Source organism: Mytilus galloprovincialis, chromosome 10, assembly GCF_965363235.1.
Source record: "Mytilus galloprovincialis chromosome 10, xbMytGall1.hap1.1, whole genome shotgun sequence".
Classification (NCBI taxonomy): Eukaryota; Metazoa; Mollusca; class Bivalvia; order Mytilida; family Mytilidae; genus Mytilus; species Mytilus galloprovincialis.
This window is the reverse complement of record NC_134847.1, coordinates 78,399,343-78,419,211: the sequence shown is the minus strand read 5'-3', so window position 1 is coordinate 78,419,211 and position 19,869 is coordinate 78,399,343. Positions and strand designations below refer to the sequence as shown.

Sequence of the window (19,869 nt, the reverse complement as noted above, 5' to 3'; positions counted from 1 at the left end):
TACATAATTACGTATGAACTAAAATTATTCAATTAATTATCATGTTAAATTTAACACTGAAACAGTCTTCAACTTCACCATTTCTTCGAGTACCTTTAATACTTTGATAAAGACTCTATTAACCACAGAATTCTCGCGAGATTTAAATCTGGCCGAGTGAAATCACGGGATTTCGCCGAGTTGCCAATCTCTTGTATTATATGTCTCTGCTGTTATCAACAACCTTGATATAACAACATTCAATAGAACTTTCAATACTTTTAAATAATCAAACAGTGCCTAAGTCGTAAATCGTGTATTGAAATAAGGCCTGCCTCCCTTCTAACCTAATATGGAATATACTTGGTCACCACGAGGTTGCTTTTAACCAATCATAATCCTAGAAATGTATAGGAGGTAAGATAAATATATATGTATATCTGATTTCAAACTTATATTTATCACATGCCAATTAACAGCCACCATTTGAATATTACAATCTCGATACAAGCTTGATATTTTCATGATTAAAAAATTTTGAATCTTTTTTTTCTCTCTTTTTGTTTTAGAAAAACTTAGAAAAACTACAACAAACATGCTTAAAGTAACAAAGCTGCCTCCAAATACTACAGCCGAATTTTTAGAAAACTTTTTTGAGAACACAAGGAAGTTTGGAGGTGGAGACATAGAGGATGTGGATTATGATGAAGACACAGCATCTGCTATTATTACATTCCAGGAAGATGAAGGTATGTCATGTATTATTTATTCATAATTGAAATGGATTTAATTAAACACATTCTTATTTTTGTAAAGATTTGTGGAAAGCGGATAAAAGATGTTATTATATTGGTTGCAATTAAATAGCCTTATTTCTCAGGGAACTGTCAATTTTAAAACATTATTTCAGTGGGAATCAAATCCAAAAATTTCTCTTCTAGTGCCTTTCATTTTCAACCTTATTTCCATTAAAAAGTCCATAATCAGTGTAATAAAAAGAATTGAAATATTAAAAAATATTTGATTTGTGACTGAACAACACTGATAATTTACTCCTAAGCTACACACATTCCTGAATTGGTTTGGTCAGTCACTAATTGAGTATTTTGATAATGCCCTCGCCGTAGCAGAGGGGGCTTAAGTTTTTTGTTCTCTAACTTTAGTTTAACCGTGACGTCTTTGTGCCAAAATCATTCATGAAGTTTTGCGGATTTTTTTTTATTTGTCAAAATTAGACATTTTTCCAAGTTTTATCGTATTACATCTTTTTGTAATGCATTAGAATCGGAATAACAGTACTCTAGTTGAAGAGTTGCCACCGTTAATTTTGATTTGACGGTCGAAAATCTCTATTTTACTGTCTCCGCTACGCGTTGCAGTAAACTGCATTTGCGACTGTCAAATCTACAATTGAAGGTGGCAACTCTTCAACTACAGTACTGTTATTCCTTAATTACCACAAAACTCAGATCAAGTACAAATTTGGAAAGTGTTCTTGAGTAATGTCCCTTTATAACATTTACATTATATGCAAGTGGGGGCATCATCTGTGTCCCATGGACACATTCTCCATTAATTCTATGATAGTTCATTCCTTAGATTAGTCATGATATAAATGATATAATGGACAAGATGAAATGATAATGTATTAGAAAATATTTCAACACAGCAATAAAGGTATATTTGGTTTTTTTAACCGGATTTTTGTGACAAAAATGTCGGTTATTGATTTGGGGATGTACGGCGGGCGGCCGGGCGGGCGGGCGGGCGGTCGGGCAGTCGGGCGGCCGGGCGGGCGGGCGGCAATCAAATGTTGTCCGTGCATTAACTCATGAACCGTTCAACCAAAGCTTTTAAAATTTTAATATGTTGTTACTGACAACTAAATGAAGGTCAAGTTCAATAATGGCGATTTTGACTTTTACCGTTCAAGAGTTATGGTTCTTGAAAGATTGAAAAATGGAGTTGTCCGTGCATTTACGCATGAACTGTTCTACCAAAGCTTCCCAAATTTTAATATGTTGTTACTAATGAAAGAATGGAGGTCAAGTTCAATAATGACGAATTTGACTTTTACCGTTCAGGAGTTATGGTTCTTGAAAGATTGAAAAATGGAGTTTCCAGTCGTGTCCGTGCATTTATGCATGAACTGTTCTACCAAAGCTTCCGAAATTTTAATATGCTGTTACTGATGACAAAATGGAGGTCAAGTTCAATAATGACGATTTTGACTTTTACCGTTCAGGAGTTATGGTTCTTGAAAGATTGAAAAATGGTTTTTCCCGTCGTGTCCATGCATTTTCTCATGAACCATTCAACCAAAGCTTTTGAAATTTTAATATGTTGTTACTGATGACAAAATAGAGGTCAAGTTCAATAATGACGATTTTGACTTTTACCGTTCAGGAGTTATGGTTCTTGAAAGATCATAAAATGGCGTTTCCATTCAGGTTGTTGCATTTACTCATGAACCATTCAATCTAAGCTTTTCAAATTTTAATATGTTGATACTGATGACAAAATGGAGGTCAAATTTGATATTGACGATTTTCACTTTCACCATTCATCAGTAATGGTTCTTGTGATATTGCCAGGACACAAATAAATGTTAATAAATCCGGTTTGCTGTCGTTGTGACAGCCTCTTGTTTAAATCATAATATTAAACAACTAATAAATTATAACATTTTTCAGCTGTGGAAATAGTATTAAAGAAAATACCAATACTTTTTAATAAGAAGGCAATAGAGGTTTCAGCCCATATAATTAATCAAGATGATGCAATGGATATAACTGAAAAATATGAGAGGAACCTAAGTACCAGTGAACCAGCCCCGACCTGTACAATAGAAGTCAGAGGAATGACTGATCGTACAACTCAGGATACCATCATGTATTACTTTGAATCTAAGAAAGGCCCTAAAGCAGATGTAGATACCATTGAGTATATAGAGGATAAACACATGTATTTAGTTACATTTGAGGATGAAGAAGGTAATTTTCATATTGCTAAATGCAGATATTAAAGTTTTACCCCAATTACAATGTTTGAATTTGAACAATGTGCCTTCTGCACCAGAAAGAATAGTTGAAATGCAACGATATCTCAAAAAAGAATTAAAATCCTGTTCATACAACCAACCAAACCGTTTAGCCAGTCAAGGTCGTTAAAAACTTCCATCGTCGTCATAATACAAATTCTGTGGTAAGTTTGGAATATGACAGTTTTGATCTAAGGATTTCAAGAAACTACTATTAAATTCATACAATGATAATGCACATGATGAATGACCTCTCTATTAAGTACATCTGTGACTTACATTTTGTTTTTACCTGAGATAATTAAGAAATATTTCATGGGGGCTTGAATATATCGTGATTTTATGACGGGTTGGCCCTTTAATATGACAAGATATCGGCACTAAGGGGCAACCCGTGGAAAAATTACCATATATTAAAGCCCCATGAATTATATTGATTCTTATAGGACAAATACTGCAAATGTTTTGGATAGAAGCGCTCTAGGTGAAGACATTACTTGCCGTTCCCAAAAATAAACACACTACTAAATTGACGTAAAAGAACAGAGCAAACTGAATAAGTGACATGCTAAAACCATTTACAATAATATATTTATATAGGTGTGGATGTATCTAAATGATAATTGTACTTATATGTCTTATATGTATACAAAAATGGCTTATTATAACACATTTTAGCATAATATGTTTACGTTTTCTTGTTGTGATGATTTTTGATTTCACAAGCATGTATTTTCCTGTAAAATGCTTATATTCTGACCTCATCGCCCTATGACGTCGGTTAGCTCATTCGTAAAAAATGCAAAGGACGTGGTAGAACGATTGGAACAGCCCAAACAATATATTCGTAATTTACCACGGGTGTGAACTCAAAACGTTTGAAGACGTCATGTTAGAATTTCTGATAATCATAATCATGTCACTTATACCCAGTTATATATGTATCTTCACTCTAACGAAGTTGTCAGTGCCATATAGTTTTACCCTTGTCCTAAATTCCGTCATTCCGTCATTCTGCAACAAACCATTATACAGAGTTTTTTTTCTAAACGCCTTCAGATAGTATGTGAGTTGACCATGATGAGTTACAGATCAAGTTTAAGTTTCGTTTTGCTTCGCTAATTTTTGCAGAAATTACGGGCTTTGGACTTAGATAAATTGTTGAAAGTTGCAGTAATACAGACTATTTTTCTAAAAGCTTTCAGATATTGGGATGATTTTTGGCATGTGAGTTAACCCAGATGAGTTACAGATCAAATTTAAGTTTTGTTCCGCTCGGCTAATTGTCCAAAATTATGGGCTATGGACTTTGATAAATCGTTGAAAATCACAGTTATACAGACATTTTTTCTAAACGCCTTCAGATATTCGGCTGATTTTTGGTATGTGAGTTACTCATGATGAGTAACAGATCAAGTTTAAGTTTCATTTTGCTCCGCTAATTTTTGCCACAATTAAGGCTTTACAACTCTGAAGATTGTTGAAAGTCACATTTATACAGACTTTTTTTCCTATAAGCATCCAGATTTTGAGCTGACTTTTGATATGTGAGACTACCATCATGTTTGTGTCCACATGTGTTATTGAAATTTTTCAACTTTTTGAGACGTTGCCGTTCGTGTCGCTTTGACACATCTAGTTTTCCAGTTGACATACAAATACAATACAGTGTAAGTTTAAAGTTTTTCGCAGCGATTTAAGTATGCTGTCTCTACCATTCATGGCAGATGAGTCATTAGTTTCTTATATAATTATAGTTTGTGATTTATATAGTGTCAGGGGAACTACTAGGTCAAAATCAATGATATTTGGTATGGAGTTTTAGTAGCATTTGCCCATCTCAGGTTATTTGTCTTCTCCATGTCAGTCATGATCTACATGTGAATTGACTTCAAAGCTTCTGGCTAGTTTAAATGATAAGGTTTGTGATTATGTCAGTTGAAGGGTAACCACTCATGGTAAGTCAGTAATATTAGGTGTGTAATTGTATCAGAATAAACACATCTAAAAAAAAAGTATATTCCTTGGTTGAAGCTGTTAATAGAGTGCTGGAGAAATCTCACATGGTAGATGGTACAAAGTTACTAGTAAAGAAACACATTCCACCCAAAAGATATCCAAATAAGGCATTAGTTAAAGGCTTTGATTCAAGGACAACTGAAGACAACATTATAAACTTTCTGGAAGCAAGAACGAAGTTTGATGTGGAGGAAGTAGACTTTGGTGATGAGGATTCTGGGAAGGCTATTGTAACATTTTGTGAACCAATAGGTCTGTATTTTGTGTTGTTTAGCAAAATAAACAAGAAAGTTCGTATAAATATTCTAGAATATTTGAAGGCTCTGGATCGAAAAACTATGGATTGAATTACTTCCTCAATGTTAGTGCTCTCCTGATTTGAATATACCTGAAAAAATCACTTAAACAGGCATAAGCTTCAAATGAGACAAACGCTAATTAAAGTAGGATTTTGTTTCTTTCAAATATGAATAGAAAGGTAAATATTTGAAATAACACAATGTAGAGCCACTTTGGTTTAATTTTAAGAGAGAAACCACAAGGAAGCCCCACTTTGTTAATTGATTAGGCCCTTAAATTTTCTTTCTCATACAGGTAAAAAAAAATGATAAATTGAATACAAAACATGTTAAATAATTTCTTGCGTCTGAAGCGCTTTTCTGGATTTACCTTCATCAGGAACTCTCAAAGCCAAACATTTGAAATCAAAGATGTATAAGTACCTAAACTGTTGAAGAGCTATATGTCAAAAATACCTAAAATAAATACTAGCAAAATTCATCTAAAGCCAACTTTACCTGATGGAGTTGAAACCTTAGTTTCTTAATTCTTTCAAAATTTATAAACGGACAATTTGATATATGAAGTAAAAACAAACAGACCGAGAACAATTAATAAACTACAGAATTTATCTGTCTATTTATGATTATGATTATTTTTGGTAACATTACCATTGAATATCTTTTAAAAACATGTGACCAGTGGGGTCTAGTCCTATAATGTCCAAGAAATGCTGATACTTAAAATTAAGATTTCATTCATTGATAATTGTCCAAATATTTTTAGTATGTTATAGATCAGATTTAAGAGTTTGAGCTTAGGCTTAAATTAAAATATTGTTTGTTTGCCCTTTACCGACCGACCCTATCAATTCGTTCCGCATGAAAATCTTTTATTTGTATTTACCAGCAAGATTTTATTTTATTTTATTTTTTCGTTCCTACCAAAAATCTTATATTTGTATTTCCCGCTCAAAACTTTTTTACCGGAATCCTCGGGTTTTATCTTTACGTATAAGGTCCAGTCCGTTTGGTATCACCTGAGCGTTTGACATGAACACTTGCATTTGAAGTTTCAAAGCATTTGTTTGAAATCGATGTTGAACGCTATAAGATAAGATAAGATAAGAAATTTTATTTCAAGTCGGGTTACATTAAATACAAACATAAGCTCTGTAGAGCTTTTTGCCGACATTCTGAAATCATGATATGAAGTACGTTACTCTGTACCTTTAAACTTAAAGAGCAGGGTTCATTTACAAAAAAGTTCGTTTGATACAAAAGTATTTACGTTTGTACAAACTAATTTGTAAACGGACGTTGTATTCTATGTAGGGATGGCCTTTTGTGATCCGCATATCAGAATGATTATGTTAACGATGCCGCTAAATTATTTATATCTGACATGAACCAAAAGTGACAAAACCCTGTAAAGTGGAGAATATCTGGCAGTAAAATCGCCAAGTTTTCCATACAGATCATTTATAAATGTGATGCAAAATACGTGACAATTGAGTTTTATGTCTTATAGCATTTTTATTGGAAAAAAAGGCACACACGAAATTTGTAACACTCTAGGGACTTTTTTTACTAGTAATTTATGTCTGCCCGGACATTATCTTACCAGTACAAAGTTATCTCTTATATATTTTTTTTTTCAAAACTAATAGTCCCAGCGGAAAACTTATTTGCAAAAACAAACGGACAAAAAAATGACATTATGCAGATTTTGTATCTATAAAATAAAATATTTTACCTACCTGCCTACCCATGACAAATAATATACCGAGCCAAGTTATTTTTTTGGGGAAAAAAATAAAATATTTTACCTACCTACCTACCCTGTTTCAAAACATAGGGTCGGAAAAGGGCAAACAAACAATATTTTAATTTAGGCCTTATTTGGTAGTTTATAACACTTTTAGGTTAAATTATACTTAATATATTATGTTATAAAGGAGTAAGTTCGGTAAGTGCCATATTTGGCCCCAATTATAAAGTTCATGGTTACAAGACAATAATTGTTTTAAGTTGCCTTAAAGACATGTGAAAAAGTTAAACAGAGCTGTTTTTGTCAAAGTTTAATTCTAACACAACGATTTTTACATTCAAAAACGGTCAAGTTAGGGGATTTTGGTGAAATTTGACAAATCAGCGGGATTTCAACCAAATAAAGGACCAGGAAACATAGAGCGCAGGCGTCGACAAGCTTAAAATTCAAATAAGACATATTAAATGTCTTCACAAACATTATTTTAAAAGATCTTTGTTGTCGACGTATGCGCTCTATGTTTCCTGTCAAATAATCTTTGGAAATTTACCCATTTTCATTGATTTTTTCGTGAAAAATCAATATGAGTACAACTTGTGACGTCATAATGAAACGCAGAAACGTAAAATTTTAAACAAAATGGCTTATATCCTATCTAGTCAATGTATTAGCTATAATTTATCGTGATATTGGTCAATAAATCCGATTTGAAATTTACGCTAAAAAAGTGGGCCATTTTAGGACCTTATCGAACATACTCCTTTGTGTATGATTATGCATGCAACCACATTATGTTCACGATGTTTAACCTGAACTTAAAATTGAAGAAAAATATGCATTTATCGTTTTAATTTTCCAAAATACTTTTGCATGAATTTTCTTTGGAAAGAGGTTATTTGTATAAACATCAAGTTAAGTGGGGGAAAAAAACATTTTAAAATTTGTCTTGAAATCAGCAGATATGCAAAATCATTACATAGATTTCAGGCCCGTAGCCAGGAATTTCCAAAGGGGGGTTATTTGGACTCTCGAACTCAACTTTAACAGTCACAATTCGAACAGAACTTTGACTTTAACAGTGCTTATTTGTTTTCAACCACCCGAAAACCCCCTGGCTAAGGGTATGGAACATTTTTTCACCTTTAAAATTGATGTTGTTGCCATGAAAAATTCCATAGTAATGATTGAAAATGACCATTATAAGGGTCACATTTTTGTTTTTAATGTACAAATGTATCAACCAATCTGTTACTTATTGTTGATAATGAAAAATGCTGAAAAATGAAGAGCTAAGCTATTGTTTTACAAGGCAATGAAAGGTTTGTTTCAACGTTTTGTGGTATTTTTTCATCAAGAACAGTCAAAAAGTCAGATATACATTTTCAAGGTAAAACCTGTATATATATGTAAACATTTTAAAAAGTTTGAGGTCTCTGATTTGAAAATTGTTTTCGAGTGACATAAGATTCCATAACACATAACATTCACTTTCTTTTTCATGTCTCTGAGACTACCCTGCAAGACTGAATTTCCTATAACTTGGCAAAATTTAAAAAAGAATGGATGATTTGAAGATAATCTCATGTCTACCTTTTATATCAAATTTAGTAGAAATATCTATAGAATTGTCTAGAAGTCATGATATTTATATACCTAATCAATGGATTTATCTTAGAATTTCATGTGATTTTTCAAAGATACTAGATCATCTGTTTATTGATATGAATTGTTTAAATTTCAATATATTTTTTAAATATTTCACCAGACATTGGAGATATCCAGACAGCCTGTAAGAAGAAAGCATTAGATGGCAGCTACCTAACAGTTCACCCTGTGGTTGTAACAAACTGTATTGTAGTCCGAGGATTCAACGAGAAAACAACAGAAAGTGGACTGGAATATTACTTTGATAATAAAAGGAAATCTGGTGTAGAGGGCGTCACTGAAGTTACAATGAATAAAGATGAGGATTACTGTGTTATATACTTTGAAAATGCAGAAGGTATAATGATGATTCTAATTTGAAGACCTATTATCGTCAACCAGTATAATCGCAATATATTTACATTTAGCATAAACGCAGTAACACACAAAAACAGTTTTACGCATTACGACCAACTTATTTATACTGCTAGATATTCTTAATTTACGACATCAAAATCCCCAGTTTAAGGATGTCTGCTGGTCATGTTTTTGAATTCTTGTCATATTTTCGATTTTCTCAGGTTTTATCCATCCAAATGTATTAAATTTTTTTTTACACGACACCCCACTTTTGTCTTCATAAATCTGTTCAATAGATCAATTCAGATTTAGTGATCAGGCGGCATGAAATCCTTGTTATTTTTTCTTGGTTTAAAGGGTAAAAAACAATTCCAATGTTAACAAATAGTAAAGTCTGAAGAAAACCCTTTTCCCGCCATTTTCTAAATGTCTCGTATTTTGAAAACTACACACGAGACTAATGATTTTATTACTTTATTTTGTTTAAATATCAAAGTTGTTTTCATTTTAAGCAACCACATGAAATCCTTGTTATTTTAAATTAGAGCAGCAGACATCCTTAAGAAGGCCAAGATCCAGATACAATACAATACAATATATTTATCTCTATTCTACAGCAAAATAAACAAATCAGTCAATTTCAATTTATTTATCATGGAAAAATTCATAAAACGAAAATTCCGCGAAATGATGTTATTTTCTTGACATGGCAACGAAACAAAGTGACGTCACAAATATGTTTCTGTAAAAAAAAATTCAAATGTAAATACCGGGTGTTTTAAAGATTCTCGTTCGTCTCAAAACGAATAAAATTACATTGGAAGAAAATATATAAGTGAAAATGTGATTAAAAAAGAATAATCATTGAATTATATAATATTACTAATATTATCAAAATTGGGTAAAACGGAACAACCAAAACAGTATTGTATGTATATATATATATATATATATAGAGGGCTTTCATGGTTAACAAAGTTATCGAAATTTTTCCAATTAGAATCAAAATAATTCATGGCAGCCGTAGATTTGTTTTTATTTGACCATGGGTTGTGCATTTATATTTGTATTTTATCCCTCGATAACACTCAGGGTAAAATAATGAAAATTAATATAAATGCCCAACCCATGGTTAAATGAAAACAAATCTATAGCTGCCATGAATTATTTCTTAAATATAAAGTATTGAGTCTTTATGTTTTATATAATACAGAATTTGATAGAAACTGTATTTTTAATTTCTGTTTGCATATTTGATTTTCTGCATTCTTTAACTCTAGGGTTGCTTATATGTGATATATTTTCAGTTTAAAATGTAAATGTTTGTTGGTTACAAGAAAAAGTATAAGTTTTTTGTCTAGTCTCCAGTACACTTATTTTTTACATAGTAATCAAAAGAATCTGTCATGGTTGTTAATTCACACTTTTGAATAAGAATGTAAAAGGGAAAGACTTTATGGAAATGTGTACTCTGAATAGACTTTTGATTTAATATGATTATGTAATGTGTATCATTCCTCAAGTTACAAATGACCATAATAAGAAACCATTATCGTATTGTAGATGCTTTATTGGCCTGTAAACGATCCCATACCATTGACAACTGTACACTGAATGTGAAGGTCTTCTATGATTGTCTGGGTGTCCCAGCTGATAATGAAGAACCAAAGTTCAAACCATTGCCACCTTTAGTTATTACTGACCTTGACAGATATAAGATTAACTTCTTGAAGAGTTCTGCCCAACATAAGGAAGCACTAGAACAGCAGCTTGAGCTAACTCATGCTAAAATAACTTGGCCATCATCCATGAGTGATTCTAAGATTATTATAGAGTGCACATTAACCAAAGAAACAGAAGACTGTAGAAAACTTGCCAAGTCCTGGGAAGATGATATCAAAAGGCAGCTTAGTACCCATGTTGATGCCATGATAACAGAGAAACATACTACATTACAGGAAGCTTGGAGTGGTGTCATGCAAAAACTACGGGAAATTAATATTTCAGATCCTGAAGATGTTAGCGTCAGTGTGGAGAAACCACCTGCTTGTGAAATTATCGTAGTTGGTCATAAAAAAGCAGTAAAAGAAGTTTCAGATAATATAAAGCAATTCATTAATGAAGTTTCTGAAGATCTTGATAGAGAGAAGAAATTGGTTACAGAAAAAGTCTCGTTGAAGCATCATCAATTGTTATATCTTGATTTTTCAGACTTTATAGACAAAATCAGACAGAATTTCAATAAAATGGAAATATCTATAAATACCAGAGAGGGTGTTATAATATTTCATGGATTGTCAGGAAATGTTAACTATGCAAAGATAAACATGTTTGAACAAGTACAGAACTTAGTGTCAGTAGATGTGGGTAAGAAGTCACCGGGATATATCAAGTTTCTGAATAGAAAGGATGTGAAGACATTAGTTGGAGAGGAAATAAAAAAACAGGGTTTCATTGCTGTATGGGATATTCAGAAGAACACCATCACAATGTATGCTGTGTCTGATGAGGAAGCTGTTGCTGCCAATCTTGTACTGAAAGACTGTGTAATAGAAACAGAAATACCTTTGGAAACTCCACAGAAACCTCTACTGCGAAATCATAAATGGAGCCAACATGTCCAAGCAATTAATGAGGAATACCAGGACAAACGTGTCATAATAGAGATTGTGACAGATTGTAATCAAGGGGAGATAATTGTGTATTGTACATCTAGAGGAGAAGCAGGACTATTGAGAGAGAAGATTCAAGACTTCTTTTATCACAATACTGAAACACAGATCAGGATCGACTTTCCACCTGCTCAATTAAAATTTCTACTTGAACATATGTCGAGTGACGTATCAAGACTTGAGAGTGACCTCAGACGTAAACATGTCATTGTTACTGTTAAGAGTGATGATGTATTGATCAAAGGTAATGCACAGGGTATACAAGAGGCTAAAGACCAAGTGAAGGCCTTAGTAAATAAAATACTCAGAACCAAACACTCCATCGACCAACCAGGATTACAAGACCTAGTTAATAGTGCCCACGGAAAGTCAAAGTTAAAGCAAGTCTGTATACGGGGTAGTGTTGTCATCAGTAGTAATGAAGATGAGAAGTCCTACAGTAAACATATTCGGTCAAAATCAACAGGTTTAGATGAAAAAGCAGTGTATACAGCGGCTGGTGGTCAAGATGTCATTATTGTCAAGGGTGACATTACAGGGCTGGATGTGGATGTTATTGTCAATGGAGCCAATAAAGATTTGAACCATAGTGGTGGTCTGGCAAAGGTTTTGATACTTAAGGGTAAGTTTTACATAAATATTTGAAGAATAAAAAAAAGGGGTAAAAAAACCCACTAAGAATTACAATGTTTCAAACTGTTAGTGTTTTCAGCAGTTGTTACATTGGCTCTTCAGACAGTCATGACAGTATAGTAATATTACTATATTGTAACATAGGAACAAATCTGTTATATATGTTTCAAGTAGACATCATTCTCAATTACTAAAATGTTAATACATCATGTACATGTTCAGAAAAATAGTCTTATTTTACCCAAATGTGGTAAGAAAATCTTTCTTTTTCAGATTTTTTAAACTTAGATATTTTATTTAACAGGTTAAAAGTTATCAGTAATTTTGTACTCTTATCAATGCTCTTCAAGAGGTATTATCAATTATTACATGAAATACAGGTTAACTTTGATATTAATGGTTTTGTCATTTACAGTTCAAAGGTATAATGCCTCATAGTTATCTGAAAATTTGGTTTTATCATGGACTCCAGGCAATCTTACACATAAAAGTTTTGTTTGACAAACCTTTTAGATTTGAACACTGTGAATGTTATGAAACTTAAAATATATATGTATTTTAATATTCAATTTGAATTTTGGTTACCATTTTGCTGCACACCTAATTGATCCTAATTACTGTTTTAATATGATTGATTTATAATTTTATGATTGTATAGGTGGAAAAAGCATACAAGATGAATGTGACCAGTATATAAGTTACTGTAAGCAGTTATCTGAGGGGGAATGTTTCAGTTCTAAACCAGGAACATTAAAATGTCATATGATCGTCCATGCTGTTGGTCCGTCATGGCAGGGAGGATCTAATAGAGAAGAAGACCTACTTCAGAAGTGTGTGGAAAGAGCAATAGTTGAAACAGAAAAGAATAAATATACTACCATCGCAATCCCAGCTCTGTGTACAGGGATTTTTGGTTACCCGGCCCACCAGGCAACTAGAGCTATTGCCCAGGCAGTTAGGGACTATTTCAAGAGGAACAAGACAAGCCTAGTTGAGACTGTTTATCTATGTGATGTCAATGAGAATTCTGTAGATCTGTTTGTGAAGGCAGGGGACAAGATGTTTGGTCAGGGAGTAGATGGAGGGGGAAGACCATCTGGTGGTGGAAACAGGCATTCAGGTTTATAACTAATAGCTGTTTGAAAATTTTTCATAAATTGGAAAAATATACAATTTTATGTTGGTTATAAATCTATGAGAAAATAATATCATCTGTACTGGTTTTTGTTAGCTACAATTTTCTGGCCTAACATATCAATTTGAATGGTCATGCATATGCAATTAGATAATAATAAGCAGATATTGATTGATTGATTGATTGGTGTTTAAGGGCATACAATACAGTTTTGAACCTGTATTTACAGTTTGATGAAAATTTCCATATAGGCTAGTTTTTGCCTGCTTAAATCAAATATGTAATAAAAAATATACCTTCATGTGCTACTTTTTGAGTTAAATGAGGTCGAAATTTTGTATATTTGCTCAAAATTCGGATTTGTGGCCGTATTTTCCCTTTCAAAAGAAAGCCATAACTTTTTTGTTTTAAAAGATAAACACAAATTGTTTTTTGTTTGATAATTTGTAATTTTTGTATTTTATAAGTATCCTAAAAAAATATGCATTTTTTATTCAGAAATAATTCATATTTATCAAATGGTCATGAATTAAGAAAAAAAATCGTATTTTTTTGCTGTATATTTATCAAAATTAAAAAAAATCCTCTATTTACAGTTTTATAAAATTTGGTCCGCATAATCTCCCTGCAAAATGAAACAAAATGTCGTTTTAAAAAATAGGGGTCCATGCACTCGTTTTCAAATTAAATCAGTTTGAATGATAAAAAATAGTCGAAAATGCATCTTTTCCCGATATGTCATAGTTTGACGTCGCGAAAATAACATTTTACGTTAGCAACGTCATTACCTCCCCTGTAACTGTATCGTATGCCCTTAAAGACACTTTCAGAACTATTATGCTATTTTATGGTGGTAAAGCAAGAGTGCTCAAAGTTAACTAAATACAGAGAAAAATATTTGAATTTACAGTTAATCAGTCACATGAAATGAATTTCACAAAAAAACGTCAGAGAGTAAAATACTTTTATTAAGTCATGAACACTTCAGTAAAAATACACTAGTACTAGTATTATGAATTTTTGTCATAAGATATTTATTTTAGAAACATGCACTTAATGTAGTTATCACTAAAAAATTGCAATATGATAATTTTAAAGAGAACTCCTGTACCACTAGTTACCTGTATATACATACATCTATACCTACTTTTTCAGGTGGATGGTCAAATCCCTCTGGAGGTATTCCCAAAGGAAATATAAAAATTAGAATTGAAAAGGGAGAATTAGCAAAGATGGACGTAAGCCTGATTTTATAAGTTTAAAATTTATTTTGCATTGAACCTAATATTATCACTAAAAAACAGTGTTGTGAGAAGCCACTTATAATATAAGTTTCTAATAATTCTAAAAAGCAACTATTCTATAAAGGACAACACTAGACATGTAAAACAGCATGAAAATGAGTGTCAAGAGTATGTAAACTGGGAAAGAAAAAAAAAAAAACATGGAAAAGAAATTCATGATTTTTCTGAATCCTTGCAACGCTATACACGGCATATGCCGCGATGACGTACGCCGTTCCCCACTGCTATTCTCGGCATATGCCGCAATGACAAAGGATTTTTCATAAGGACTCTTAACCATTCGGTTTTCATTTGGGTTCTCTCTAATTTTTCCTCGTTTGAATCGAGGATATACAAGGTCTCATTTGCGCTTGAAATCCCGGCAATTTTTATTGTAAAATCATGCAGTAGGAGGAAAATAGAAGGAAAATAAAAACAAATATTTTGACAAATGCAAATGGCGGAAATCGGAAACGAAGCTGTAATATGGAAATATTTCAGCATTTTTATGGCGAAACTAATAACGAGGATTAGTTAAAAGGTTTCTTGTTATCTCAATGTGTTTATTACATTTAATTCGTGTGGGAAATATGATTTGATCGATCATTACGAGACGTAGAAAAAGGGGAAAAACGGAGGTTGACTGAAATTTTTTAGGACGGAGGCATTTATTTGTGCCACAATTACATAAAACATTGTGTATGGTGCAATACGCTACGGAATCGAGCAACTGGTGTCTTCTTTATTATATGGCAGATAAAACGACAAAATAAATGAAGACTAAAAGTAGTTTTTATTCAAAATTCAATACAAATGTAATAAATTACACCTTTTACCTGTTAATTACCTGAAAATGCAGGTAACCTGATAAAAATTTCATTAATATAATTTCCTAACATTACAGTTCATGCTCTCCTGAGCATTTTTCATGCAATAACTTTCTCTGTATCTCATATAATAAAAAAGATATAGCAAGTCTGAAAAAGAATATACTGTTCTAATGAATGAACACAAAAAAAATGCAGCAGCAGCAGCCATTTTTCTATTTTTTTGTGTAGCGTTGAAAGGGTTAATTAGTATTTTTTTTCAGATTTTGAAGTTTAATATTTTCACATTTTATATATTTCTGTACCCCAGTAAATGTTTAATTAATATGTTGTTTACAAAACATCTTGTGGCAGATTTTCCCCCACTAAATGATAAATAGTGATCTCAAACATCAGTATCTTCTAAAGTACTCTAAACAAGCTCCATGAAATATAATTGTGCAAGTTTTCACTGTTAAACCCATGTGAAATATCAAATCAGTGCTTACTTTCAATTACTGTTAAATTCTGAAATTATTGCGATGTATTTTATTATTGCATTAAATGCAACAGGGTTGTAATCACAATAATTTAAACATGCATTTTGAAATTTTGTATATGAAATGAACAGGATTTTTCTCAATATTGCAAAAATTAAATTCGCATTTTAGTCTAAACTGACAAAATCGCATTAATAAATGCATGCAATAATTTCGAAATTTACAATATACAAACTATGCATTGCAAAAGTTTGTCAAGAATTATTAATACATGTAGTGAATCTTTACTCATATTGATATTACAGATTGATGCAATTGTCAACACAACATCCCGAGACTTAAACCTCTCTGCAGGACTTGTATCACAGTCTTTATTGAGAGCTGGAGGCTCTGGTCTTCAGGATGAATGTAATCATAAATATCCAAGGGGAATTAACTCTGGGGAAGTTGCCGTTACAAAAGGTGGTAATTTAAAATGCAAAATTGTTCTTCATGGCTGTTTAGAACCATGGCATTCAGATGGATCAACCATTAAGGTATATTATAAGTATTTAGAATAGGACTTATGCTGTATAAAATAAATCAGGATGCCTGTTAGTGTGTTTTAAGTAATCTGATAGAAAGGGAAATGTATTTGATAATAGAAATAAGTGCTATAATGTTTTCTTATTTTATTACCATATACATATTAAAGACTGAACAAAAATGTGAGATTAATTGGTTCAAGAAAAGCTTCATACAAATAAGGTATCAGATATCAGAATGGGAGTTAAAATTCCTTTTATTGCAATACTCACCCAGTACATTGGCCATTGCATTTTATTTTACACATTGATAAAAACCTCACAATAACATTGAATTTATAGAAGTTGTCTTTCAGTACCATATATGAATCAATTTTCAGGTTCTTGAGACATTTGTAAAAGGTTGTCTAACCACAGCTGATAGTAAAAATTGCAGCTCTGTAGCAATTCCAGCTTTGGGGACTGGCAACTTAGGGTACCCAAAAGATCTAGTTGCCAAGCATATGTTTAGCTGTGTAGAGAATTTCTCCGGGCGGACCCCAAAGTCCAGTATTAAGGAGGTTAAGTTTGTGCTGTACTATAAAGATGATCAAGTAGTAAAGGTAAAGTTTATTTAGTTATGCATAGAGATTATAAAATAGGATGTTATAATTCTTTTATATGGCAATGTATATGAACAGAATTAGAAGTATGTTCTATTATATATGTTCCGGACCATATGAGTATTTAATTTTACGTGTACGGTCGGACCATATGAGTATGATACTCGTTTGGTTATTAACGGGCTGGACCATATGAGTATTTAAACCATTTAGGTATTTTTTTCAAATTACATTATAAACGTTTCAATAACACAATAACTTTATCTAAACAAACAATGATGGTTACATGAAAGTTTGTTAAGTTTATAATTCAAAAATTACGTAAAAATTAAATATTGTTGCCATAGTTAGTTTTCATCGATAGTTACATTCTTGCATGCAGGCTTGGGGTGACATTTACTACCACACCGTATCATGCATTTTTTTTGCATTTACGAGTCTTGGTAGTGCACGATCCTTTTCAGTTACACCTTTTGTTTGCGAATGAAAAGCTAGCCTTTTTGCAGCTGCGTACAGTGATACCAAGGTCTTTGGCCATTCTGATCTATATGGTGTTTTTAAGAAGCTCCTACTAGATCTCAAATATCGCAAAATGACTGCAATACACCATATTCACAAGACATTTAAAATAAACTATGTTACTTTCCAGTAAATTCTTGTGTAACAGTTCATTAAGAAATTTTTGAAATTTAAATATTTAAGTCGACATATTGCCATTCACTCGTAATAACAAATTGGCAATGGTCATCAGTAATAAGCATCGGTTTAAAATGTGTTTATTATAGGTTTGACATAAAAGTAAAATAAACTTTGTGAAACTTCTAATTTTTATTTACCAAATCTTTTTATCATAATATAATAATAAAATTACCTATATGATAGCGTCTTTTTAATGAACAGTCATACCATATGAAGAGTTTAGAAGAAATTAAAAGTAAGCTGTAACAGAATATTAATTACCCCAACCATACGTGTACGGTCGAACCATATGGGTATGGTCCAAATACTCATATGGTCAGGAACATATACAAACCTGGACAAAATGAATATAACTCTGTTTACATATTCCCAAAATTTAGAAAAAGCTTAGATTAATTTTGGAAGAACCACATCTTGAGTTCCTGCTCCTAATACAATGTTTTTGTTATATATGTAAACTTTTACTTTATGAAGCTGTAATGTTATGGTATCTGGCCAACATCCGTTTTAATCAATTATTTATTTCACAGTTTAGTCTACACAGCACAGAGGTTGGAACTTTAAAATAAATGATATTTATAAGAAATACTTGAATAAGTTGTAAATAATTAAAATATACACTTCTGGGACAGTTCTTTAGAATCCAGGCCTAAGCTGAAGTTTTGACCCTGTAGAAAAGATGGTAGTTATAATGGAATTCAAATATTATATTGTAAACCAACTTATTGGTGCATGCCACTATTTAAAGACATTCATTAGAAGAAAAAAATAGGGAGAATATAATTGTTGTAAACACATTAAAATTTGCTTTTTACTATCAAATGAAATACATATTTGTTTATTTAGAAAAATATCGAAAGTTGAATCTTTGCAAAGTCACTTCAACAGTTGTCAATATGAAAAAAGTATCATAAAAAAACTTATTTAATAGTTATTAAACTAAAAGAATATTTGATTTTGTAGGCATTTGAAGATGAGGAAAGAAGAAGACAAGGATTAGACAGACAAAATCAGGATTCAAGACATCAACAGTCAGCAGGATTTCACCACAGAAGTATGGGTTTATTGTTTACTTTAGGGGTAATCCTTGCATGAAAAGGTCTGAATTGGGATCCTTCATTTTTTTTATATTGTTTTTATTTTTTATTTATTTTGCACCACATTATTCTCTTATCTTTATTTTTTGCCTTTTTTCACAATTTATTTTGTTTGGCCTCTGTTCTGAACAATTTGGCCATTATTGTCTATTCTGTAAACCCCATGCAGACTTTCATATAAAACTACTGTACTAAGTCTGACACCTATATATTTAAACAAAACCTTGCCTTTTCTGAAACACTCAAACAATTAGTAGTGCTCCCTAGTTATACCACCACCTTTTGGAAAGAGGTGCAAAAGATACCAGAGAGACATTCAAACTCATATGTCTAAAACTAACAAACAACATCATGGCAAAAAAGAAAAAGACCAATAGACATAGTATAGTACACAAAACACAAAATAGATAACTGGACATGTTTTAATCACAACCTTAACTAAGATGTAGGTTATTATTGGTTTTAATTAGGTTAATTGAAAGGCCGTTTTTGATTTTCATAATGTGAAATACAGTAGTCACTTTTTATGATTTTGTGAATTTATATTTGGCAGATAAAGCTGGAAATCAAAAAACAAAAGATGAACCAAAACAGCCATCACAAACACATGCTGTAGATTCCAACACAATGTATAGTGTTGACATAGGCAATCTGGTATTAAAAGTCTACCAAGGGGACATAACTGCTGTCAAAGTGGATGTTATAGTTAATGGAACTAATACTGATTTAGATTTGACTAAGGGTAGGTAGAGTATGATGTACTGTAATAATGTTCAACATTGTATTGTTTAGTTACTAAATATGAGTAGTAAATAATTTATATCAAA

General features: G+C 32.0%; 1 protein-coding gene across 1 annotated transcript in view; it reads left to right on the top strand.

The window, feature by feature from the left end:
* Positions 1 to 19,869, top strand: part of LOC143048464 (protein mono-ADP-ribosyltransferase PARP14-like) — a 51,759-nt gene that overhangs the window by 21,034 nt on the left and 10,856 nt on the right. The window contains exons 4-14 of the mRNA XM_076222151.1: positions 549 to 728; positions 2,673 to 2,972; positions 5,054 to 5,290; positions 8,853 to 9,089; positions 10,655 to 12,385; positions 13,055 to 13,516; positions 14,687 to 14,769; positions 16,426 to 16,656; positions 17,025 to 17,246; positions 18,909 to 18,999; positions 19,596 to 19,784. Of these exons, the coding sequence (XP_076078266.1) occupies positions 549 to 728; positions 2,673 to 2,972; positions 5,054 to 5,290; positions 8,853 to 9,089; positions 10,655 to 12,385; positions 13,055 to 13,516; positions 14,687 to 14,769; positions 16,426 to 16,656; positions 17,025 to 17,246; positions 18,909 to 18,999; positions 19,596 to 19,784 (3,963 nt within the window). The remainder of the gene's footprint in view (positions 1 to 548; positions 729 to 2,672; positions 2,973 to 5,053; positions 5,291 to 8,852; positions 9,090 to 10,654; positions 12,386 to 13,054; positions 13,517 to 14,686; positions 14,770 to 16,425; positions 16,657 to 17,024; positions 17,247 to 18,908; positions 19,000 to 19,595; positions 19,785 to 19,869) is intronic.